Genomic DNA, 26,729 nt, shown 5'->3' with positions numbered 1-26,729 from the left:
CCGCGCACAGCTACCGCCCCCTACTGCGGGAACTTTGGCAGAACCCCTCCTGAAAACGAGTCGCGAAACTCATCGAGGATCTGCTGCGTAAACACGTGGAATAATACAAAAAATATGAATATATAACAACTGCGTTTGGGATGGAATCACTCTTGCTCAGCTCCATTGGGCTCAGCGTCATGCATCCACCGAACCGTACACGTCCAACCAATCAGCGAAATACAGCGGCGAGGGTGTTGCTGGGTAGCCAAACAAAGCGGTTCATTTGAACCGGCAGGAGCCTCTTTGCGTCTGCAGCAATCATCGCCCCCCTACTGGCAGTCTGAACGCCCGTTTGCAGGCCAGCTGTTGAGTCACCTTGTGCTGTACAGGGACAGCTGCCGCTGGGGGTGCGCTAGGGTAGACCACGTAGCAATCATCGCCCCCCTACTGGCAGTCTAAACGCCCGTTTGCAGGCCAGATACAGAGCCACCTTGTGCCGTACAGGGACAGCTGCCGCTGGGGGTGCCCTAGGCTAGACCACGTAGCAATCATCGCCCCCCCCCCTACTGGCAGGCCAGCTGCCGAGTCGCTCACGGGAGTGCTGCCGCACTGCTGTGTAATTCCAGTGCACGGAGGCAGTGGGGCCACTTCCACAACAAAGCCGCCGCTGCTGCTGTTGTTGATTTCGTTGCTACTGCAGCAGCATAAGTGCCACACCGATTCCTCCGACGTCAGCAGAGGCAGCAGAAGGAGCACCGTGACTCGATGTGGTCGGGGAAATTGAAATGTCTCGGATCTTCCACTTTTAGCCACGGTCTAATCCGCACGGCGACCGTAGCAAAGTTAACAATTTATATGCAGATGGCAATTGGATTCGCGCAAATCGACCGGCGCTAGGAGTTACACGCATGTGTCATGTCAACCTAAAAAATGATCACAGACGAATTTGCCACGTTTAAAAGCTTCATTTGAATGTTGCAGTCAACACCCAAATTGCTCCAAAATAACGCTCAACGGGCGTAATCAGAGTTAATGGGCACATCTATCAAAATGCAAATTAAATCAGCGCCTCTGGGCCTCGTTCTCTGAGCGGATGGAGATTGCGCATCACCGACCAATTCACGTGGAACGCGCCGCACACTGTCTCATCGCATGTGCGCTGCCAACAGTGCAGATGAATTAAATAGCTCGTATTTACTGTAATAGACAACGTTTCGGGCAATGGTCCTTCTTCGTACCACGTAAACGGAGAGGCTACAGAGAGAGAGAGTGGATGGTGAGGGTTGGAGACTGCATTGTAGACCATCAAAGATTCCCCGTATAGCCTTCGCAGAATTTTGCGGCAAGTGCTGTTAGCGAGCACCTGTGAAGGCCGACAGGGCACACAACTTAGATTAAGCCCATCAGTCTTACTCCGTACTACAACAAACAAACATGGCCAAACCAAAAAAACGTTTAGAAATCACCAAAATAAAGCCATTAAAGCAATGCAACAGTGATCATAGGAACTGTGACCGAATTTTCACAATAAACGACATAAACAAGATGTACCACCAAACCCTGCTGCCATAGCTGGCTGCATGATTCACTCCACAACAGTAGGAGCATCAGTCGGAGTATCAACATTTTTCAATGCACCTTTAAGATCAGCACACTAAATCAAAACACAGATCATACTTTGCAGCGATCATCCGAAATCAATGTTAAGATACGGCCTTGAGTTTGACACAGATGATGAAGTCACTTGCAGAGGTCAGGAAACTCGCTCCTGCCGCACGCCCCACGCGATCAATGCCAGCGCCGCACCACGCTAACTATGAACTACAGTACCATGATAACTATATATGTTAGTTATATTATTATCAATGATCGCTTCCCCAGAGTCACGGGGCCTTCTAGAATCGTGCCACCCCAAGCCATGCCTAAAGGGCCAGGGCCTTGATGGTTAAGGTTGGAGTTATTTGCGCAGGGTTAACGTCCGAGTTACGGTGAGACTTACTTAGCTTCAAATCTAGAATAAAGGGTGAGACTTAATGGTTAGAAGGTAGGGTTAGAGTTATGGCTAGTTTTAATCATAGGTTTAGAGATCAGGTACAATTTAGGGTTAGAGTTGGGGTTATTTGTCGGGTTAAACTTATGGGGTTAGTGTTAGTCTATGGCTAATAACAAGAAGAGACTTTTTTGTCGGTAGTAAAAAAAAACCTCTCTATACTTCAAGCGCCGCAATGCATTGTGGTGAATACGAGACGGTGGTTCTTGATGAATGACGTCACGCAGCAGCCCTTAAAGAGCCACCGCCTGCGGCTACAGAGTCGCGGTTGCAGACGCCTGGTCTAGGCTTAGAGTCAGGATTACGGTTAGCGTTAAAGTTAGGGGTTGAAGTTAGTTCAAGTGTCCGGGCTATGAGTTAGGGTCAGGATTAGAGTTACGGTGAGGGATATCGAGTTATAGTTGGGTTTCTCTTTAAGTTTAAATTTATGATCATAGTTTAGCATTTAGCATTCGAGTCGATGCTGATCTTTCACTGGTATAACTCCAGACGCTTTATGGGGAAATAAATCTCTGACTCTGCTCTGAAGTGTTCTGGGATATTTGTCGCCTTTTACTCGGGGGGGGGGGGGGGAGAGAGGGGGACGTCGGAATTCCAGGGAACGGAGCCACCACAAAAGCAGCGGTTGTGAAATCAGTGAAGAGGCCGCCGCCATCCACTCCAGAGGCGCCGGCAAGACAAAGGAGGCTCTCAGAGCCTCCCCGGGCACAGTGCGACATTGTGGAGCCACCCTCGACGCCCCCCCCCCCCCCCAAAAAAAAATACAAAGATGCCCCGTATAGCCTTCGCTGAATTTTGCGGCAAATGCTGTTAGCGAGCACCTATGAAGGCCGGCAGGGCACACGAGGGAGTGGGAGGGGGGTTGGGGGAGCAGTAACACCACACCTTTATTCCCCGAGTGGCGATGTTTACACACGCACCAGGTACTCATTTGAGGCCGAGTCGACCTAGGGGAGGCCCCGGATCGGTTCAGATAATCTCCACTGGTGTGCGTGGCAAATGATCGGGAGTCGAACTCGGGTGGCCGGGTTCGTAGCGCCGCGCGCTAACCACTGCACCACCGCTCCCCACATCGCCAAACACACACCGAGGTCATCGCCCACTCCGCTTGGCCTCGGCTGTTTGCCGATGCGGAGATTGCTGCTGATTGCCGAGCCCATCGGCTTCGTCTTCATGGCCCAGTGGCCGTGCATTCGCCGCTCGTTGCGGTGAGAATTCCGGCGGCCGCCCCGATTAATACTGCGGGTTAATGAGTCGTTAACATAGCGCGTTGATGTCCGCTTCGCTCAAAGCGGCTATTGAAGAGATCCCGTGACGTAATTCGCCAAGAGCAGGCCATCGTGTACCAGCGTCAAGGTACGAAATCTGTCAAGTTTGAGAAATCACCCTGCAAACTCCTCAACTGGGATTCAACTCATACCAACTATCCCCCCTCCTACTCCCCCACTCCCCCCTACTGCGAAAACGTGCCGAGACCTTCCTGAAAAAGAATCACGAGACGCGACGAGGCTTTTGTGGGTCAAGCGAGCTTCGTTATAAAATAAATTAAATTCTTCGTCTTTTTTCCTTCCTCTTGTTTGTTTTTTCTTGAGCCCTCCGTCCTTCATTCTTCCTTCAATCCGCTGCAGCTCAGGAGGACCTCCTGCGTGTTCGCATGAGCCCAGGGTTTCACACCATTGTTGACTTGCACCACATTGGGATTTTGGCACACAGCGTTTAAATACGTTTTTTTAAATTTGCTGGTTTATTCCACGATGTTTCCGTTACGCGTCGTCGCTTTAAGATGTTCCGTGTTCATATTTTATTTGTTGCGGTTGCACCCGACTTAAGAGCCGCATGGCTCACAGAGCTATACCTAATAAATGAAACAAATAAATGAAAAAACGTGTCTCTCCGGGTGGCCGTCGAGTACACTACGTCCAATTACCTACACGCGTTAGAAACGCGCGTTTAGATTATTAAGCGCAGTGTTTCTTAGCCTGGAGTGCACGCAGCCCCTGTGGGTGCCAGATGCTCTTTCTGGGGGTGCGAGATATGGCCAGATGTTTTAGAAGGTAAATCATCGAAACACAAACTAATCACGGGCACGTAAGTACAACTACTTTGTTTCATCAAACTTACGTGTTTATTGACATTATACTTTTTTTACGATTAAGAACCAATGGGGTGCAAGGCTGCAGTACATTTTAAGAGCCACTGAGTATTTTGGCTGCTATACATTTCCACGTGATACGCCACTTCGCTGAGCTATCATCCATGAGCAGGTAGTTTCTGCAAAAGAAGATAATATCACAGTGGACTTTACCTGGTAAGATAACAAAAAAAATAGTTTCAATTGTATATATTTTTTTTATGATTTCTTTACATTTCCTATATTTAGCGCTCCTATCGTGCGTTTGTCTTGTTTGCTGTTGTAAAGTTCTGACTTGCCCCGACTGGACATCTGTGAAAAAAATCTACATAGCTCATTGGACTCCTCCAGTATGAATAAATATTGTGATTCTGAGTATACCCTCACCCTCGATTGTGCGGCTACTCCCAGACATGCGCCACCGACTCCAGCCTACCAGCAAGCCGTGGCACGTTCAGTGCCAGATTGATGGAGCGATCTGCCTGCGACGCGACTGGCAGGCGAATTCATTGCTCTGCTCCGCCACGGCCCATGGCCCTCAGGCCACGCATCTCGCTTGTTGGCACCAGCCGAGAGAGAAAAATTACGATGTTGTTGTTGTAGTAGTAATTCGAAAAGGAACAGTCATATTGATAACCTTCACCGGTGATTCTCCAGCTATGTTCTCAGGCGACCCCCCCCCCCCCGCCTCTACAGGTTTCTCGGTGTCCTGGGATTGGGGCCCCATCCCTGGGTCCTAGTGTCCAGGGTCCAGGGATCAGAGTCTCAGGATCCAGCGTCTAGTCAATACTTGGGAAAGTGACCACCACCACCACCAGGGCTTGCCAGGTGTTTTGTAGGAATGGCGCTGTGAGGTGTGGCCAGGAGATGGCATGGGTTCAGTGTCGCCCTCTCGGTCTAATGCCTCGTGGGTTATCTCTGGGTTCTCCGGTTCCATTCCCACGCGAATCCAAACACTCGCTCATGGGACTCAACAAGCATCCCAATGCTGCAGCACCCCCCTGAAGGAAGTCTTAAGGAGACTTTCCTAGATAACTAATCATCATCATCACAAAGGCCAGGATCAACCCACTGCTGGATGAAGACCTCCTCCCCACGCAACCGTCGTTCGTCACGGTCTTGTGATGCTGTAATCGCTCTCGTTGTTGGGTGTCCGGCCGAGGGCAGGGATTTGCATTTTTCCGAGCTCATGATTAGCGAAGCGGCGCCTCAAGAAGGATAATTTCGGTGCCACTGAGGGCACCAGTTAGGACTGGGGGTGGGGGGTGATGGCGATGCCACCAGCACGAGCAGTGGGCCTCACTGGCGCTCCAGGCTAAAACATTTCGTAAGGGGCATCTTCTTTTCGTTTATTTGCAGATTTATATTTAGAAAAAAAGTGAATACATGAAACATAGTCTATGACAGAGTCAAAAAACCTTGAACCTACATGGGTTATTTTATGGGATCGACCTGGTCAAGATGGCCATAACATTATCTCCATCTCAAATGTCTCAAATATCTGCGGCTGGAGTGGAGGGAGAAGGGAGGGCGTTCAACTGCCCCTTTTGCCCCCCGCCCCGCCCCCTGGGTGCACTACTGATTGGTATGATCCGCATTCTGCCTGTCGGTGTCCAGTAAGAAGCTATTCACTGTGCAAACTGACACGCTAATGGGTGTGTTGTTGCTTAGAGCTCCCGTTGGCATCCATCCATCTGATCCGCATCTGGCTGGTAACGAGCTCCCCGTGCCATCGGCGGCGACAGAGCTGCTCAAGTAGCGGGGCCTGGGGAGCCCGAGAGCTTTGCCGGCGATAGTTTCTAGCCAGGGCACGGCCACGTAGCTGTCAACCTTAACGACTTAAGCCGTCGGCTGCCGATGTTTAAACCCTTTGATGATGGATCGTCGTTGTCAGCGATGGTCAATCCACTGATGGACGAAGGCCACCCTCCAACGATCCTGCACCGCAACCACTCGCACGGCACCTGCACACAAACTGATTTCATCGCTCCATCTTCTCGGCGGACGTACAAAAACTCTTACCGCATTGCAGATTTCCAGAGGTGCTCACGCATATATACTCTTTGGTTTTTTTCGGTAAAGTCGCGTAGGTAAAAATATAAAATAAATGAAAAAAGAAAAGAAAAGATAAGAAAAATGTTGGTGCGAAAACAAATGAGAGTTGACGCATTTTTGTTGCCTTTTCTCTCGGTTCTCCAGTTTCCTGCCACGTGAAGCCACACGCCGATGAGAGGGGAACTGGTCAATCATCCCGACTGCAACACCCTCGTGGAAAAGAGTCTCGAGAGAGAGGCGCCTCTTGTTAGGCAACTGCCACGACTATCATGATTATTGATAATAGTATTCGTGTGACATCTCCCACGTTGTCCCGAGTCCACAAAAGCCGATTTGTGTGCAAAACACCACGGTGAAAACCAGGCGCAAAATCGCTCTCTCCGCAAAAAACAAAATCCTAATGTAAGTCTACAAATCTCAACCCCCCCCCCCCCCCACCAATTACACGTATTTTCTACGACTCCTGCGGAACGCACATGACGGCCTAATCCCGTTTGAGGCCGAAATCCCCTTCTTATTCCTGCGGTCCCGTGACCAATGGGGTACAAAGCGGGGCCCTGTTCCCCGGGGATAATGACGACCCACGGCCCGCGTGGGAGGGGCCGCCCGGTAACGGGGGCGGGCGGGCGGGCGGGGGGCCTTGACAAGCGGCATAAAGAGGCTGTTCCAGACGCACGGCGCACGAACTCGCCACTCCACGCGCCGGCCTGTCGGACAGACGCCCCGAGATGGCTACTTGGTGAGTGATGGGTAACCTAGTGAGTGACGTCACCTCGCCTGGTGAGTGATGGGCGCCCAGTGGGTGTGAGTGACCTCACCTGGTGAGTGATGGGTTGCCAGTGGGTGTGAGTGACGTCACCTGGTGAGTGATGGGTAACCTAGTGAGTGATGTCACCTCGCCTGGTGAGTGATGGGGGCCCAGTGGGTGTGAGTGACATCACCTGGTGAGTGATGGGTTGCCAGTGGGGTGCCGTTCTGCCTTTTTACAAGCACAAGGTCAACTGACTTCACCATATCTCGGAAGGTGAGCAGGTGTGAGCTGGTTAGTACTTGGTATGGGCAGACTGCCTGGAAACACCAGGGGTGGTAGGCTTGAGCTGCGACTTGGCCGGGATACGGCAGTGCATTCCATGGATTATTGAATCCATCTGTGTGGAGCCTTGAGCTTCGTGCCCTCATCGTACGCGTGCCGATGTTTTCTCCGGGTCCTCCCGCGTCCTCTCGCGCGAAGCCCATCTCTCGCGAGACGGGAGAGGCAGAAAACACTCAAAACTATGCAGGTTGAGACGTTCCCGGCTAAAGCACCGAGCAGTGTCGCCGTTACACTCAGCAACAGGCAGATGCGGGCCCCGTGACACCAAACGCCTCGATCTCAAGGGAGACAAAGCGAGCGCGCGCGTGTGCCTGATAGATTCTGAAACTTGCCTACTCCTCTTCAAGAGTCTCCACCAATCAGCTCCGTCCACTCTCGCCGATCAGTGTGTGCCAGCTTCAACAGACAACAAATCGACTCCGGCTACGATCCACAGCCTCGCGGCGACTTTCCGCTTCGCCCGCCGCACGTGAACCTCACGCGCGACGCGGCCAACGCAGTGTCGGCGTCTCCGGCGCAAAAACCTGGAGCGCGCAACCGGCTCATGTTGGGGATCCATCCCTCGTGAGTCTGAGCCAGTTCTGCGAGAGACTCAACACGGTTTTGCTGTTTCAGAGAGAGAGCGCTTCAACGTGTGGTCGATGCGCACTCGTGATGGACTGGACCATAACGAGTGCGCAATAACAAATGTCCTGACTCACTTTCGTGAACCAAACGGTGCCTCCATTAGCTACGTTCCTCTGTGCACTGCCGTGCCAAGTCCGCGTTTGTGTTAGCGAGGACCTCCTGCTATTAGGAGACAGATCCATAGAAAGGGCCCTTACTGCTTGCTGATTGCCGCTGGAAAACAACTCTGATGTCCGGTGGTCGCTGCCGACAATGGCGAGATGCGAGAAGCGATGGAGTCAGCGACCTCACTCACTCATTCACTCACTCATTCACTCACTCATTCATTCATTCACTCATTCACTCACTCACTCATTCACTCATTCACTCATTCACTCACTCATTCACTCACTCACTCATTCACTCATTCACTCACTCACTCATTCACTCATTCATTCACTCACTCATTCACTCGTTCACTCACTCGTTCACTCATTCATTCACTCACTCAGTCATTCACTCACTCATTCATTCACTCACTCACTCATTCACACACTCATTCACTCACTCATTCACTCACTCGTTCACTCACTCGTTCATTCACTCACTCATTCACTCACTCACTCACTCATTCACTCACTCATGCACTCACTCATTCACTCATTCACTCACGCTTTCATTCACTCACTCATTCACTCACTCATTCCCTCCCACTCTTTCCCTTGTCGGTCGCTCACAAGAGAATGTGATGAATGGGAGTGTGTGACGGTCATCGTGTGTCTGATCGAACGCAAATCGTGGATTTTGTGATGGTCTTGATGTTAAGAGACGATTATGGATCCATTACGGGTTTGTGTCTGGGCTAAAATAAAAAAGTAAAAATGGACTTCGTAATTGTTCAATGCATCTGGTCTCCAGCTGATCTTAAGTTGGGTTATGATCGTGCTGTGGGTGCCTCTACCGTGAGCATCATGCCTGTGTCCGTGAGAGCTCATCTCAGCAGTGTGTCCGTGTGGAGGTTGGCGAGCGAGCCCGCCGGCACGCCCGCTGCATGTGTGAGCCTCGCGGCCACGATTTGAAACGCCGACAGAAGTTCAGCATACACACATCTGTGTAATCTCGTGTGAATCTCAACTTCGTTATGTGTGTATCTTCGCCAGAGAGGATCCAACGGTGTGTTATGACCGTTGTGTGACGTGTCTACTCCAGTGTGGGTCACGGTGTCACGTGTCTACCCTAGTGTGAGTCACGGTGTGCCTCCTCCTGCTCTAGTGTGGAGCACCCTGCCAAGGGCTACACGGCTCTGTACGAGACGGCGCAAGAGGTGAAGACCCCCATGCCCACGCAAGTGCAAGGTGAGTCTCGTCGCCGCGTCGGAGGTGGTAGTCGTTTGCGCCGATGATGGGGGCGGGGGGGAGGGGGCGGGGGCGGGGGTGAGGGGGGGCGGGGGAAGCCGCCTCCTCGTGGCTCAGAGACACCGAGCCGTACCGCTGAGAGCCTGGGTTCGAATCTATGTCTCAGTCGCCCGCGGTCAAATCGAGCTGCATGTGTGTATGAATGTTGAACTTCTTTCGCACCGTACGTAGCCAACCGAGCTAATCAGAGGTGCGGCGTTCGCGAGCGGCCACGAGTCGATGGCTTTGTTGGTGACTGCCCACACCAACACACGACAAATGCATCAAATTTAAATCGGGTTTTCAATTAAAGTGGATAAATGCCAATGGTGAGCTTCATAACATTGCGCCGATCTGCCTGAAGCGAGGCGGTGTTGCAAAGTGAGCCACCGAGCATGGATTGAAGACATTTCACAAGCAGTTAAGTGATGTCTGCGTCCGTGGGCTGTTACCTAACATGGGATGATGATGCACGGCTCTGTGAGAGTTTCCAACGCCGATAGCGCAATTGTTATACATTTGGAAAACGCAAGATAAACATTGAAGTCACATTTTAGTGGTGAATTCACCAACCCACACTGACCAGATTGGTGAAGTATGGTCAAATGACCCCCACGACCCACACGGTACCATCTCAGAGGTACAACAACAACAACGACAAAAGCTGCGACCTACCATGGGCATGACAATATCTCAGGCCACCGTGAGACCGGAGACCTGCGTGTAACTGCGCTGTCTTGGGTGCTTTGGCGTTATCACGCAACTCACAAGGAGGTCCTCTTTCAGGGGGGGGGGGTGCCACTTTTTTCTACTCGCCACCAAAACCCGGACAGACTTCTCAGTCTCCCGAGGTCAGGGGGACGACAACCTCCACAATTCGCACGTTCTGGCTACGTACGGCGCGACATGAGTTTAACGTCCATGCAACATACGACACACACAACATACATTCGTACACACAGCATGCGGCTGCGGAGCTGCGCGCGGCTCTTTAATGGACTGCTTCGTGATGTTATTGGCACTGCGTTGCGACTCAGGATATAATTGAGGGTCTTTCTTTTTTTTAATCAAATTTGAAAGTAATGGCTATTCTTGTTAGCTTGGCTGCCGACCCCTGGCCCAAGTCTAACGGCGACCTCCTGCGATGAGGTTCAGCACAATACCGACAACCAGATCTCGGTACGAACGAACCCCCTGTAACTCAAACACTGATGCCCAATTCGCGAACTGTCCGGATCAAATCCCGGGGACACGTGTCTGACGCTACTCATCCAGCAGTGGATCGCGACAAGGGCTGTTAGGGAGTCGTGGAGTGGCGAGGCCGCAGCAGACACGGGGAGTAACTCAGACTCTCGCTGTCTGTGGCTGGGAGTGACTCCCACCGCGGCTCTGCCCTCGCTGTCGGAACCACCCTCGCTCTCACCCCCTGCGCATTGCACACAAACCCGGAGCCTCCTCAACTCCTCTCCTCCAGCGCCACCCTCAGTCCAGCTCGTGGGGGGGGGGCGGCGGGGGGCACCACACCCGCCGAGGCGGAGAGTGGGGCCCCCTGTTTACAGCCGATGGTGGACTTGGTCAAATATCCAAACGGGGCAGCTCCGACTGCAACTACGCCCTGATTTCGTTCAACAAAGGCGAGAAAACTAATTTAATTTCCCAACCTTCCAAATGTTGCGAATGCTACGTGGGGCTGCAATGTCAGCAGAGGGCACCAACGTGCATTGTTGTACTCTACTGTGGTCCAACTTCCATGCTCCGCGCCTTCGCCAGCACGCGCTGACCATAAAGTTTGGTCACCCCCCCCCCGCCACCACGGCCCACAACGGCGTGGGGAGGCCCTCATCCAGCAGTGGATTAACAACGCGGCTGTACGCGTGCACTTGCATGTGGAGGTAGGAATCCGCCGCGGTTGCCACCTGTCCGGATAAAACCTGGACAGGTGGCTAGAATCGGACAGTTTGTGTTCGCGTGGCAGGGATTTGTTTTCTGTCAAGATCCGGTACCGCTCCTATTGTGGTGAACTTCACCGCGGCATTCTCTCAAGAGGTCACATCGACCGGGGCCGGCTGAGTGATGTGTCCGGTGAAAAAGGTGGCTAAACCCCCCAGCGAGGGTCTGCTGAATGGTAACAGCCGCCGCGGCTGCTTCTGCCAAGACGCGTCACGGTGCCGCCCCCCCTCGCCCCCCAACTCCCCCCCGCGGGTCGGTGCAGGCCGCATCCCGTCGTGGCTGAGCGGCAGCCTCATGCGGTTGGGGCCCGGCCTCTTCGAGGTGGGCTCCGAGGAGTTCCTGCACCTGTTCGACGGGCAAGCCCTGCTGCACAAGTTTGAGATCAGCAACGGCGCCGTCACCTACGCGTGCCGGTGCGCGCGAGTCCGTGGCGCACGAGCCACACACGCACACACGCAGACACACACGCAGACACACACACAGACACAGGCACACACAGACACGCACACACACGCAGACACACAGAGACACACGCACAGACACACGCACAAACACACGCAGACACACACACGCAGACACACACACGCAGACAGACACACACACGCAGACACAGGCACACACAGACACACACAGACACACACACGCAGACACACACACGCAGACACACAGGCACACACACACACACGCAGACACACACACACACAGACACACACACGCAGACACACACACACACAAAGATTCCCCGCCCCCACCCGTATAGTCTTCACAGGCTGTTGGGGCAAGTGACCGCGAGCGGGAATCAAACTCGGTTATGACGGGTTCGTAGCGCAGCGCGCAAACCGCTATGCTATCGCGTCCCAAAGACACACACAAAAAGACAAAGGTACCCCGTATAGCATTCGCAGGCTGTTGGGGAAAGTGCTGTTAGCGAGCACCTATGAAGGCCAGAACGGCACACGAGGCGGTGGGTGGCCAACACCACAACCGGCCGCCTTTGTTTCCCCAGTGGCGATGTTCACACACCGCGTTCTCATTTGAGACTGAGTCGACTTAGGGGAGGCCCAGGACCGGTTCAGAATCGTCAATGGTGTTGACCGTGAGCGGGAATCGAACCCGTGTCGCCGGGTTCATAGCGCAGTGCGCTAACCGCTGCACAACCGCCCCCCACTATATATATACACACACTCTGTCGTATGAATGATGTTGATAAAGAGCAGCAGCTATAATATTACATCGAGCTGCCTAATGAGCCATATGATTGCGTCAGGAGTAGCGCAGTGGAGCATCGCTGTGATGATGATGACGATCCCTCCTCCGTAATTGTGAATTACGCATTTCGCCACTGATATGCAATTCCTTGACACACCAAGACACACCGAGACACACCGAGACACACCGAGACACACCAAGAGACACACCGAGACATACCAAGACACACCAAGACACACACCGAGACACACACACACACCGAGACACACCGAGACACACCAAGAGACACACCGAGACACACCGAGACACACCAAGACACACACCGAGACACGTACACACACCGAGATGCTCACGTATGTCGCAGTTTGCAAATTCTTGCGTCGGCAGGCTCCACGCATCGGCCACAACTCAAACGCATGTTTTTTTTTAACGCAACCGTATTAATACTTACCATGGCGACGTTGATGCAGTTGCAACGGTAACGCGTGGAACCCTGTGCGTTTTCCCCACCGAAAGTTTCCTTAAAACGGACACGTACATGCGCGCCATGACCGAAAACCGGGTCGCGATCACCGAGTTCGGAACCGTCGCCTACCCCGACCCCTGCAAGAACATCTTCTCCAGGTGAGTCACACCTGTGTACCTGTCCGCCTGCCTGCTCGCCTGCCCGCCTACCTTTCAGTGAGCCTGCATCCCTGCCAGCGGGGCTGCTTGCCTGTTTCCCCAACTTTCAGTTGACAACGCAAATCTGCTCGCCTCGAATGTCTGCCCACCCATCACGAACGTCTATCACTCACCCAAAGACAAAGGTTCCCCGTATAGCCTTGGCAGACTTTTTGGGGCAAGTGCTGTTACCGCTCCAATGAGCAAAGACACCACGCACACTCAAACGCCCATTCACCGGGAGAGTTTAAGAGACATTTTATCTCACAACCCCATTGGGCAGCTATCGGGTACGCGACATTATTCTCACGTTCGGAGTGAGAATGTCCTTGGGTCTCAGCGAGCATTCTCAACTCCCGGCGACGACGATCTGACTTGGAATGGCGCTGCAATCACCCCGCGGGTGGAACCCCCCGCCCCCCATCCGCACGAACGCAGGTTCTTCTCGTACTTCCAGAAAATCGAGATCACCGACAACGCGCTGGTCAACGTCTACCCCGTGGGTGAGGACTTCTACGCCTGCACAGAGACGAACTTCATCACCAAGATCAACCCCGAGACGCTGGAGACCGTCGCCAAGGTGCGCGCTGAGATCGCACCTTGGGCCACGGCCACAGCGTCAATCACCTCGACCACACGGGCCCGCCTGTGGCACCGCCCGTAACAGAAACGACGCCAATCGCGACCACAGCCAAAGTAGTCACAACAACACGAGGCCCACAACTCTGACCACGTGCCCCAAGCAGAGAACATTCGGCCGCAGCGCCACCCACAGCAATGTCACGACATCGGCCTTCACGCGTAGCAACACCAATGGTCAGCGTCCATGCCTCAACCACAGTCAACATGTGTGTCGTAGACCCTACTCCACTCGACATGGCCAATGACAAAATCTGTCACGTGATGATAAATTGTGCCACGTTTGTCCATCACGTGACAACTTTATTAAAAGCAGCTGTGGCGGGTGGAGTAGAGCGCCGCGGTGGCTCGGAGATGTTAACTACCTCGCCTGGTATACAGAAGGTTGTGGGTTCGATCGCGACCCTGACACCTGCTGTATATTTGGAGTGTGCGTGTCTCTCTCTCTCTCCGTAGTCGTGTGGATTTTTCTCCGGGTCCTCCGGGTTTCCCCTCCACATTAAGAATCAACATCACGCGCTCAGAGTATTTGATTTCTATAAATGTCCACGTGATAAGCCACTTCGTTGGGCTATCATTTGTCATAGCCACTTCTGAAAGAGAGCCACACGGCTCAGTGGGGCCTTGCCCACTAAACTAAAAGTAGTCTAAGGACGTTGTTCAGAGCGCGTGAAAGATATTTCAACAACAAATCGTAAATATCGCCCGCCTCCGCCCAAAGGTTGACCTGTGCAAATACATCTCCATCAACGGGGCGACGGCGCACCCGCACATCGAACAGGACGGCACCGTCTACAACATCGGCAACTGCTTTGGCAAGGGGCTGTCCTTCGCCTACAACATCATCAAGATCCCCCCGCTGCAGAAAGGTGGACGCGTAACCCCCCCACCCCCACCCCACACCCCTTCCGCGCTCGCCAATCGCGTTGAGCGCTCGGGATTTGATTTTGTCGAACCCAGGTAGAAAACTCGGGGGGAACCGGGGTCAGGGGTCCTCGTCTGCAAGGGTGACCTCGGGGGCGTCTCGCCGCTGCCAGTAGCAGGCGAACGATCGCCGTGCCGCCGTGCGTAGTTTGGTCCCAGGCTATTGGGAGTTGTTTGCGGTGTGCGGGTTTTCGAAGGTAACCAAAGTTGGACCGCGACGCCCGCGCACGATGACCCCACTCGTGCGAACGACGTGCAGGAGACATTTAGCGGCCACTGGTGAAGCAGACGGCGCGTCGTGGCACTGTGGTGGTCACGCGCCGTGGTGAATAACCAGGGCGCCCGCTCGGTTTAGAACCGTGAATCTCTACAACAAGCGGCGAACCACTGTGATGACAGTGGTACCCAGCACCAGACTGAACTGAAAGTGGCACACCACATCACATCACTGTGATAATAGCGGCACACATCACCACACTGCACACCACACTACACCACTGTGCTGAGAGTGTCACATATCACCACACTGCACACCACACGACACCACTGTGATCACAGTGGCACACAGCACCACCCCACGCGCGATCAAAGTGGGCCACCTCCCCCGTACCACACCTCCACAAAGACAAAGATCTCCCGTCTAGCCTCAACAGACCGTTGGGGCAAGTGCTGTTAGCGAGCACCTATGAAGGCCGCCACGGCACACGAGGGGGTGGGTGGCCAACACCACGCCCGCACACACACTCACACCGGCACACGCGATCGCGCACGAACTCTCGCGCTGCCAGATTGCCACAAACGCCACCGCATGACGAGTGGAGATCGCTGCAGACGCCCGCCGAGCAGCAGGAGGTGATCGTCTCAGCAAGAACCGGCGGCGGCGGTGGGGCCTGCGTGGCCTTCGCCGTGATTTGCGACCGCTGCGTTCACGTCCCCCTCGGTCGCCGCATCAGCACGGCCGACGCGGTCACCCCCTCCGGCAATTACGGTGCCGTAATTGCGTAATTGTAGAGTCCTCAGCAAGCGCGCCGTCTCCCCCGCGTGAGTTATAAGCTCGCGCGGGGCGTCATTGACTCGCGACGCGTTATAAACAAGCCTCCCCCATTACACTGTCTCCTTTGTTTATGCATCGGCACGCTCGTTGATAGCCGAGCCGAGGCAATGCCGGAGAGATGGAAATGACGGCCAGATGTAGAACGCGCACACCGCACAGCTCGGGCAGGCCGGCCCCTGGCCCTGTGCGAAAGCGAAATTCCCCGTCGCTGGCAGACTGCTGCCATCGTTTTCCGCCGCGGTTTGGCCGGCGTCAATTGACCTGGAGAGTGTTCGTTCAGCCACGTGTGTGTCCCGCCCAAGGCACCAAAGAATTACCATGAATGTCGTCGGAGATGTTGTGGGTGCCTCTTAGCCACGGCTAAACCGTGTCGGGGGTGACCGGACATCGGCGACGAGAGCGGAGACTCCGCCGGCGCCCGCTACGAACACGATGGCGCAACGAGGCCACGGCGGGGACACGGGGCCATGGCACCACGGGGCCAAGGGGCCACGGGCGTGGTTGATCGACAGACAACAGACACACGTCACCGCACCACGGCGAGACGTCCCGTTTGCTCTGTGTTCCAGACAAGGTGAACCCCTTGAATAAAATGTCGGTGGCCGTGCAGCTTCCGTGCAGCGAACGATTCAAGCCGTCCTACGTGCACAGGTGAGACACAGCGCGGGGTGAGCTTGAGCACGGGGGAGGTGGCGATATTCAACAGGGCAGGGAGGGAGGGAGAGCGTCTTGGGGTGAGACCCCCATGTGACCCCCCAGCCCACTCACCCATCCCCCCGCCTTTCTCCCAGCTTTGGCATGACGGAGAACTACTTCGTGTTCGTGGAGCAGCCCGTGAAGATCAACCTGTGGAAGTTCCTGAGCGCATGGGGGCCCCGTGGCGCCACCTACATGGACTGCTTCGAGAGCCACCACACGATGGGGGTACACGGGGGCGCGTCACCCGAGCGTGGGGAGTTGGGGAGGGGGTCACGGTTATGGTTGATGGTGGGGGGGGGGGTATCCTGGGGTCACTGGAGGGGGCGGTGGCCAGTTGTGTTGACGCGCGGGACGTGGTCACGCAGCACGTGGCCTTGAGGAGGAGCGGTTTGTAGGCGGGGCGCGCGAGACAATCAAACACGCGCCGTGCCTCTTGCCCTGACCCTGACCTCCCAGCAGCAGCAGCAGCCACTCGCACCAACCCACTCAACTAGCTAACTAGACCCTACCATAACTAGCTAACTAGACAATAACCCTCTCACTGACTCTACCATAACTCCCCCTCGAACTCCCCCCTCCCTCTGCCCCCCCCCACCCCCCACTCCCCCCTCCCCATTCCTCTATCCCTCCCCGTGCGCGCGCCCGCGCGTGCACGTGCAGGTGTGGGTGCACGTGGCCGACAAGCGCCGGGGCGAGTACCTGGACATCCGGTTCCGCGCGGCGGCCTTCAACATCTTCCACCACATCAACACGTTCGAGAAGGAGGGCCACATCGTCATGGACGTCTGCTGCTGGAAGGGGTGAGCGGGCACCCCCGTCGGCGTGCCCGTCGAGTGCGCAGGCGGTGCAACTGCACCCGGGGCCCGCCGGCCGGGAGTTGGGGGGGGGGGGCTGAAGGACATGGGGGGCACTATATTTATTGCACCGGGGTCCATGCCAAACCACGAGTGGTCAGACGCTACCGTGGCTACCTGACACGGTCCTCGCTGGGAACTTGCCACGTCAACTTTGTTCCCGAGTGTCGAATAAAGCTCCGTAGCTAGCGCCAACCAGAACCACCGTCTCCACCGCGGTAGCGAACAGCACGACCACAAACACCAGCAACAGAACCACACCATCTCCACCACGATAACGAACAGCACGACCACAAACACCACAACCAGAACCACACCATCTCTACCACGATAGCAAACAGCACGACCACAAACACCACAACCAGAACCACACCATCTCCACCACGATAGCAAACAGCACGACCACAAACACCACCACCAGAACCGCACCATCTCCACCACGGTAACGATCACCACCAGCAGAACCACACCATCTCCACCACGGTAAACAACCACCACCACAACCACCGTCTCCACCCGTACAGCAGCCCGTGTAGTCGCCGCATGAGTCGTCCACGGCCCGTGCCCTCTGTCTCTCCCTGGCGCTTGCATCTCACCGCACGCCACGCGCACCCCACGAGCTCCTTGCGAACCACAGCACCGCAAAGAGTCCTTCAGGCACAGTGGTGGCGCAGGGATCATTGTACTGCGGCGAATATTGGAACCGGCCCTAGGTTGACATTGCCTGAAACGAGAACTGTGGTGTGATGTGTAAATATTGCCACGAGGGAGACAAAGGCGGCCGGGCGTGGGGCTGGCCACCCACCCCCTCATGCACCTTGCCGGCCTTCGTAGGCGCCGCTCGTGACCAGCACTTGCCGCAACACTTTGTGAAGTCCGCACGGGGGATCTTTGTCTTTGTGTGCTTGCACGTGCAGGTTTGAGTTCATCTACAACTACCTGTACCTCGCCAACATGAGGGAGAACTGGGAAGAGGTGAAGCGGAACGCGTACAAGGCTCCCCAGCCGGAAGTGCGGCGATACGTGCTGCCCATCAACTTCGACGAGGTAAACTCTTCCTCCTGCTCATCATCATCATCATCACCATCATGGTCATCATCACCATCATCATCATAATCATCACCATCGACAACACCATCACCACCACCATCATCAGCATCATTGTCATCATCACCATCGACACCACCATCATCATCATGGTCGTCATCATCATTATGATGGTCATCATCAACATCATCACCATCATCACCATCATGGTCATCATCACCATAATGACCATCATGGGGAGGACTCGGGCTGGCAGTTTGCTGAAGATGATTCCCCGGCCACTCGGCTATCCCTCCGTCACGGAGCCAAACATCCATCACAGACTCGCCCACACGTCCCCACGCAGGCCTCCTCATCAAGGAGCCGCGACACTTCGACGGAGACTCTCAGAGACATCTCACTCTCTTGCGGATCGCCGGTAGACCCCTGGGGCAGGCACGTGACGAGCGGTGGCCATGGTCACAGCGAGAGAGGTCAGAGGTGTACTCGACGTGGTGTGCCGAGCGCGGGGAATGTTCTCGCCCCCCAGGAGGAGTACGGCAAGAACCTGGTGCGCCTCGGAGACACCACGGCGACGGCGACACTCCGCAACGACGGCACCATCTGGCTGGAGCCCGAGGTGCTCTTCTCTGGACCGCGCCAGGGTGACAACGCACGCCGCTCCCCTCGCCCCCGATAACCGCCACCGCTCCTGTCACCCCCGATAACCGCACACTGCTCTTTTTACCCCCCCCCCCCCCCCCCCCGTACAACCGCTGTTGATATCACCTTGTTTGCGAGAACAGGGTTTGTTGATTTTAAACACGGCGTGGAGTGTTAGCCTGAGCATGCTGAATCACGGAGGCGCCAGGCGCCTTGTGCGCTGACGCGGGGCCACACGAAGCCCCACGATCGATGGTCGTTACCCTACAAGAAAGCAGGGCTCCCCGTCCGTAGCCGACGTTCTACCCTAAAATGCCCAACCGGGGCGAGGTATTCCAAAGGTGTGGGGATTGCATCGGAGCCAAACGCTGACACCTTCAATGACAGCTGCGGGGGATGCGCCAAGAGGCTCACAGATGGACGCGCTCGCGGTGGAAAGACTCGGGGCTTAACAGGCAGATGAGCTGAGAGGTGACCAGGTCGAGAGGCGGACAGGCAGTCAGCGTTGGAAGAGAGGACGGCACGGAGAGAATGACAGGTCGGCAGGTTGACAAGTTGACGGGTTGACAGGCAGACGGGCAGACAGGCACACAGGATTGAGAGGGGGACAGGCGGAGATGCTAACGAGCTGCGTGTGCACTGTTGCAGCGTTCGAATTCCCGCGGATTAATTACGAGAAGCATAACGGACGTGACTACACGTTCGCCTACGGCCTGGGCCTCAACCACTTCGTGCCGGACAAGGTGAGCGCAGAGACCTCGCGGGCTGAGCATCCCGCGACAGCCACCGCCACCACCACCGATTACAAAGACAAAGTGACCCCCCGTATAGCTTCAGCAGACTGTTGAGGCAAGTGCTGTTTGCGATATAATCTACGAAGACCGCCAAGGCACACGAGGGGGTGGGGAGGGGGGAAGCACCACGTGCCGATGTTTACACGTCGCGCACCAGGTTCTCATTTAGGGGAGGCCCAGGACCAGTTCTGGTAATCGTCGCCGATGTTGTCCATGAGCGGGAATCGAACTCGGGTCGGTGAGTTCGTAGCTCAGTGAGCTAACCGCTGCCCGTACCACCACCACCACCACCGCCACCGCAGGCAGCCGCACTTCTAAGGCCGCGGGTTCGTGAGCGCAATGTGCCGTGGGTCTCACCCGCAGATCTACAAGCTGAACGTGAAGACTAAGGAGCACTGGGTGTGGCAGATCCCGGGCACCTACCCTTCTGAGCCCATCTTCATAGCCCGGCCGGATGCCAAGGATGAGGACGACGGTAAACAGACAAATAAATAACCTCGACGCCACGCTCCGAGCACGGAGCGGTCGGAGCGTGGCGGAGCGTGGCTCCCAGGGCCGCTCTGAGCACGTGGGTGGACTCGGTGGTGACTGTGTGATGACGCACGCTGAACTTCTTTCGCACCGTACACAGCCAACCGTGCTAATCGGAGGTTCCGGGGGAAGGACAACGAGATAAAAATTCAGTTCAGATGACTGGAATGCGGCGGCAGTGTGCCATGATTGTTGTTGATGATGATGGTAATAATTGATGATGATGATGAAGATGATGGATAATAATTATTAGTTTTACATTTGTTTACCCAGGAAAGCCTCACTGAGTCTCGAGACTCTAAGTTTGTGGCAGCAGCTGGCAATGATTCCTATCTGTAATCTGAATTGATCTCGGTTTTTTTGGGTTAGATCGCGTAAATATAAATGTGTCGTTAAACCCGCCACCACCCGACACAGCCAATGATTAAGGTTTGTCACGTAAACAGAACATGCCAATTCGTCACTAGTACAGCACACCCGTTTCGTCACTAGTACAGCAAGTTCTGTTAACATAACAAACCTTACTAATTGGCTGTCGGTGGTGGCGAGTTTAACGACACGTTTATATTAACCCGATCTAACCTAAAACGCAAGGAACCTATATTATGGATGATATTGTTCGCGAAAGCCTCCGTGTTAAACTTAAATGATCTCAATCGCACGCATGAAATTTGCGAGAAATATTTGAAATTTCGCATATTTGGACCGTGCCGCCGGCACGCAGTGCCCTCCTCCTCTTCGAACGACGTCACGGGATCTCTGAGGTCCACTGCGAAAGCATCACGGGGCCGAGTGTTGCATGAATCATACACACAGCGCAGTATTAACCGCGTCGGCCTGCTGGGTTTCTGAACTACGTACCTCTGCAACAAGCGGCGAACGCGCTCACGCTTGGCGATGTCTCCGCCCCCACGATGAGCGTTGATGGTGGATGAAGATGAAGATGGATGAGGATGATAGATCATGATGACTGATGATGCGCCAGTTAAGGGGTCCACCAGACCAGCTCTGAGAAGCAGCGGGGGCTCTGTGCTCACCATGCACAAGAAGCCTTGCTCTCAGTGAGTTCTCACGTCGTTTGAATAAAGAACATTGCGTGTGTTGTGTCCATTTTCTCAACGGGTGGCACAGTGGTTACACTCGTGTCTCACAGCACGAAGGACCTGGGTTCGATTCCCCACTAATACACCTTTCTCTAGTGGAGTTTGTGTTCTCTACCCCGGTTCTGCATGGGTGTTCTCCAGGTTCTCCAGTTCCTCCCATAGCTATTTTTGTTTGTTTTCAAAAAGTGTAAATACAGCGTAGACGGCAATGGCCAAAAATCCCAACGTTGAATTATTTCCTGCAAATAACTCAATTGGGATTAACATCACTGCGGCAACATCGCCACCTACTGCGCAAACTTGGCAAGACCCTCCTGAAAAAAAAACGAGTCTTGAGAATCAGTGAGACTTTCTTGGTTAAAGAAGTACTCATCCGATCAGTTTCGCTTCTCAATGAGTCTGCCTACCACCATATCGCCGCCTCCTCTTCACCACGAGATGGCCCGACCTGATGATGACCCCAGGGCCCCTCTAGACGACACCGGGAGCCTCCCCCAACCCCCCCCCCTCATGACCTCACCGCTGACGTGTGACCCCCTCCCACCCATAACCCTGCTCCTTAGGGGTCCTGCTGACGACGGTGGTGAGCCCCGGGCCCGCGGGACGCACCCCGGCCTTCCTGCTCATCCTCAACGCCAAGGACCTCACGGAGGTCGCTCGCGCGGAGGTTGACGTCAACATCCCCGTGTCCTTCCACGGAATGTTCAAGGAGAGCTCAAAGTGACAGGGGGCTGGTAGGGGGCACGGACGGGGGGGGGGTAGGAATAGTGTGGCTGGTGTGGGGGGCCTAGCCCACCGCCCCCCCTGGTGGTCACAGCTACGAGTTGGGGCTCCCCCATCCTTGACAACCACCATGAGATTTGTCTTCAACAACGGCGTGAATAGAACACAAACACTTATGTAACGATGTGACTAGGCAAGAGGAGGCGGGATGTATAATGGCCTCGGTGCGACCGTGACCGATTGCCGCATCCACTCAGCTGACAATGTCGTTACTACGTCACTGGTAATGTCGTTACTACGTCACTGATAATGTAGTTACTACGTCACTGATAATGTCGTTACTACGTCACTCATAATGTAGTTACTACACAACTGATAATGTAGTTACTACGCCACTGATAATGTAGTTACTACACCACTGATAATGGCGTTACTACGCCACTGATAATGTCGTTACTACGTCACTGATAATGTAGTTACTACGTCACTGATAATGTCGTTACTACGTCACTGATAATGTAGTTACTACACAACTGATAATGTAGTTACTACGCCACTGATAATGTAGTTACTACACCACTAATAATGTAGTTACTACGCTAATGATAATGTAGTTACTATGCCAATGATAATGTAGTTACTATGCCACTCATAATGTAGTTACTACGCCACTGATAATGTAGTCACTACACCACTGGTAATGTAGTCACTACGTCACTGATAATGTAGTTACTACACCACTGATAATGTCGTTACTACGCCACTGGTAATGTAGTCACTACGTCACTGATAATGTAGTTACTACGCCACTGATAATGTAGTCACTACACCACTGATAATGTAGTCACTACGCCACTGATAATGTAGTTACTACACCACTGATAATGTAGTTACTATGCCACTGATAATGTAGTCACTACGCCACTGATAATGTAGTTACTATGCCACTGATAATGTAGTAACTACGCCATTGATAATGTAGTTACTACGCCACTGATAATGTAGTCACTACGCCACTGATACTATCGTTACTACGCCACTGATAATGTAGTTACTATTCCACTGATAATGTAGTTACTACGCCACTGATAATGTAGTTACTACGCCAATGATAATGTAGTTACTACGCCACTGATAATTTAGTTACTACACCACTGATAATGTAGTTACTACACCACTGATAATGTAGTCACTACACCACTGATAATGTAGTTACTACACCAATGATAATGTAGTCACTACACCACTGATAATGTAGTTACTACACCACTGATAATGTAGTTACTTCGCCACTGATAATGTAGTTACTACACCACTGATAATGTAGTTACTACGCTACTGATAATGTAGTTACTACACCACTGATAATGTAGTTACTACGCCACTGATAATGTAGTCACTACACCACTGATAATGTAGTTACTATGCCACTGATAATGTCGTTACTACGCCACTGATAATGTAGTTACTACACCACTGATAATGTAGTTACTACACCACTGATAATGTAGTTACTATGCCACTGATAATGTAGTCACTACACCACTGATAATGTAGTTACTACGCCACTGATAATGTCGTTACTACACCACTGGGGGTTGGGGGGACACGGCAAGGTCTTGCCACAGCAGCGATCGTTGGGCTGCTCGTGACGTCTCTCCGTCACCACGACGTGAGACTTGGGCTTCATCCGGACGGGACACAGAATTGGCATCCTGTGTGTCGCCTCGCGAGAATTGATTTGTAGCGTTGAACTTCATTTCGGCAAACTTTACTGCGCAGCGCAAATAAAGCGAGGCTAACCTGAGAAATACTGCCTGCCCGCGTTTCGTCTGCGGTGGAAATAGTAGCAGCCACCGTGATAATTTGCAGCGGTTTTAGTGGAGGTGGGGTTTGCTGCCCTTGGCACGGTTTTGTACCTCCACTAGAACCTCGTGCCGCGCGCACACACACGCACGCACGCACAGACACACACACACGCGCAGACACGCACGCACACACACGCACGCACGCACAGACACACACACACGCACGCGCAGACACGCACGCGCACACACACGCACGCGCCTGGTGGTGTGCACGAAAATCGCCGGATATGAAAATCCACCGCGTTCCTCCTCCTCACCCACCAGATGGCGGAATAAGCTCGCGTTTTGTCGCAATCTGGGGCCTCCACACTCCTCCGTGCGAACACGCGGAGGCGTGCAGGTGTCCCCGTGCCATGCCTGACCACGTTTGAGAGCGCAATTCCCCAGTGCGGTTGGGGTGGGGGCAGAGGAGGCTCTCGCTCCTCATCTCACCGTGATCACTCCAAGGTTGAGATGGAGATGTGATCCTCTAAATAAACCATCTGGCTGTGTCGCTGGCTGTGTGTGTGCGCTTTGTGTTTCGGTCGCAACGCGTCTCGAGCGTGAGGAGGCCACGTCGCGGCGTTTGGTGCCACCGACCCGCACCGCATTGCAGGCCACGTGGCTCTCGGGCTCCGAATGAGAGTCTAAACTCAGAGGATGCGGACACTCGGAGGCTTGCTTTGGGATGTTCAGCGAATCGGGGATTTCTGGGATTTGAGAAATCGGGGATCTTGGGGGGCGACTCGGACACCCTGGGACACTGGGACCTCTGGTCATGTGGGGCAACTGTCAGAAAAATCGCCTGCAGCCCCACATAGAGAGTGATTTCAGGAGCGTTTTATTCCAAATGTAATCACTGTTGGTTGCGGGAGTTGTTGATGATTGGGCCGAGACAATCAACTCACTGCACAGTGAGAAGACGGATTAATCATCGGTGGCTGAACCCGGGATTCTAACCCAGGAACTCGGCAGTGTTGGCTCAGTGCCCCTGAGCCACTGTGAAACTTCTGCCTCTTAAATGTAACTTTTGGAGCGGTGGCGCAGCGGTTAGCGCACCGCGCCGTGAACCCGATCGCCTGAGTTCAATTCCAGGCCTCAGCGACCCACCAGTGGCGAGTGGAGTCATTTCACGTTGCAGACAACAGTTCATTGAGCATAACGATAGCCCCTGGATGAACGTGGCCCTTCCCGTGATGCGGCTTTGCAGGAACGTTTTCATAGTTTTGCGGACGCACGCCGACACGCCGGGCCGTTGCGAGGGGGGTCCGTGATGTACCTGCCAGGGCGCGGCAGTGACTCAGTTCCAGCAATGGTTGCAGCCGCGCACTTCGCAATTGACGATTTCAACGTTTGAATCTAAATTCTCATATTGCACGTACCTATGACTTTTCAAATGCTTTATTTATACTCTGCTGCTGAAAATAGAAAACCGCTCACGTGTCATTTCAAAATTGGGCATTTGTCAACCTTAACAAGAATATATCACGGTTTTCTCAGGATGCTCCCCACAGTGCAAAGTGTATGACCTCCAACGAAAAATCAGTCAGTCTCTCTCTCTACCCTCCCCACTCTATTCACCCTGAAGAAGGGCCATTTCCCCAAACCTTTTCACTTCTATTGTATATCACGATGAACGTCGTGTGTGTTTGTTGTTTGAGAGTTAGTATTGTTATTATTCCGCTTGATCACCCAGCAAAGCTTCACTGAGAGTCTCAAGACTCGAGTTCAGGAGGAGGGTCCTGCCAAGTTTTGTTCCCAGTAGGAGGCGCCGATCGCTGCCGTTGCGTTCCCCAATCGAGTTTAAATTTCCACGCCTCGCTAAGATCACCTCCGAGATAAACAAACCTCGCCCGGTGGCATCTCTTTCTCTCAATTTTTTTTTAAACCACAACGTTTCAGGCGACCGTATAACGAACGGCTCTGCAGCATCGTCCTCTGGAACGTGGCTGAGAGGGGATGGGGGCAGGGGGGGGCTGTGGGGGGGGGGGTGATGGGGGGGGGCAGTACAATATCTCATCCTCACTTCCCAAATCTGGCCGGCACCGTGGAATGAGCGCGCTATACCGTAATGCGCGCCGCGGTGCCAAGGTTGGTCTGATTGAGAGATTACAAGCGGGTGACATGCGGAGAGCGCCGTGGGTCGTCGGCGCTGGGCCAAGTGTCCAATTACCGTAACGGTGGCACACGGAGGCATGCAGATGGCCCTGCATCTCAATTCCTGTCCTCCAGCCAGCGGGGAAAGGTCATCTGTTAAGTAATCTAATTGGTCCTGCGGCTCTAAAGGAGAAGAGAGAGATTCCAAGTCGGAGCGTGTACGGCGCCATTGGGTGGGGGTTGGGGGGGCGCTCAGGGTGTGAACAGAGCAACTGAGTGTGTCTTTGTGTCTGCGGGGAGCGGTAGTGTCGTGGTTAACGCACTGCGCTACGAACCCGGTGACCCGAGTTCGATTCGCGCTCACGGCCGACATCGGTGACGAATACTTGAACCGGTTGTGGGCCTCCGCGAGGTCGACTCAGCCTCAAATGAGTACCTGGTGCGGTGTGTGAACATCGCCACGAGGAAGACAAAGGCGGATGGGCGTGGTGCTGGCCACCCAACTCCCTCGTGTGCCGTGTCGGCCTTTATTAGGTGCTCGATAACAGCACTTGCCCCAAGTCTCTTAAGGCTACACGGGGGATCTTTGTCTTTGTATTGTCTGTGCATGAAGGCGCGTGGAGCACAAAAAGACAAAGATCC

At 54.1% G+C, this 26,729-nt stretch overlaps 1 protein-coding gene across 2 annotated transcripts; it reads left to right on the top strand.

The window, feature by feature from the left end:
* The first annotated feature begins 6,893 nt into the window (after positions 1–6,893).
* Positions 6,894–22,155, top strand: RPE65 (retinoid isomerohydrolase RPE65). Of its 2 annotated transcripts, none has more exons than XM_078867718.1 (14): positions 6,894–6,957; positions 9,190–9,272; positions 11,524–11,674; positions 12,987–13,094; positions 13,572–13,713; positions 14,494–14,641; positions 16,320–16,401; positions 16,542–16,674; positions 17,110–17,249; positions 18,221–18,350; positions 18,880–18,994; positions 19,641–19,735; positions 20,150–20,261; positions 21,984–22,155. In XM_078867718.1, the coding sequence occupies exons 1-14, from the start codon at positions 6,947–6,949 to the stop codon at positions 22,142–22,144; spliced, it is 1,611 nt and encodes a 536-aa protein (XP_078723844.1). In that variant the 5' UTR covers positions 6,894–6,946; the 3' UTR covers positions 22,145–22,155. The 2 variants fall into 2 exon arrangements, with proteins under 2 accessions (XP_078723844.1, XP_078723845.1); XM_078867719.1 differs by having other exon boundaries at positions 6,917–6,998.
* The last annotated feature ends 4,574 nt before the right edge of the window (positions 22,156–26,729 follow it).

This window comes from Lampetra fluviatilis, chromosome 24 (assembly GCF_964198595.1).
Source record: "Lampetra fluviatilis chromosome 24, kcLamFluv1.1, whole genome shotgun sequence".
NCBI classification, from domain to species: domain Eukaryota; kingdom Metazoa; phylum Chordata; class Hyperoartia; order Petromyzontiformes; family Petromyzontidae; genus Lampetra; species Lampetra fluviatilis.
The sequence above is the reverse complement of the archived record's forward strand: the minus strand, read 5'-3'. Positions and strand labels throughout refer to the sequence as shown.

What these genes read in the sequence shown, in the direction of transcription:
- RPE65 (XM_078867718.1), top strand. An exon ending in CATGCCCACGCAAGTGCAAG is followed by an intron (nt 9,273 to 11,523) that starts GTGAGTCTCGTC and finishes GGGTCGGTGCAG; the next exon opens with GCCGCATCCCGTCGTGGCTG. An exon ending in AGAGCCACCACACGATGGGG is followed by an intron (nt 16,675 to 17,109) that starts GTACACGGGGGC and finishes GTGCACGTGCAG; the next exon opens with GTGTGGGTGCACGTGGCCGA.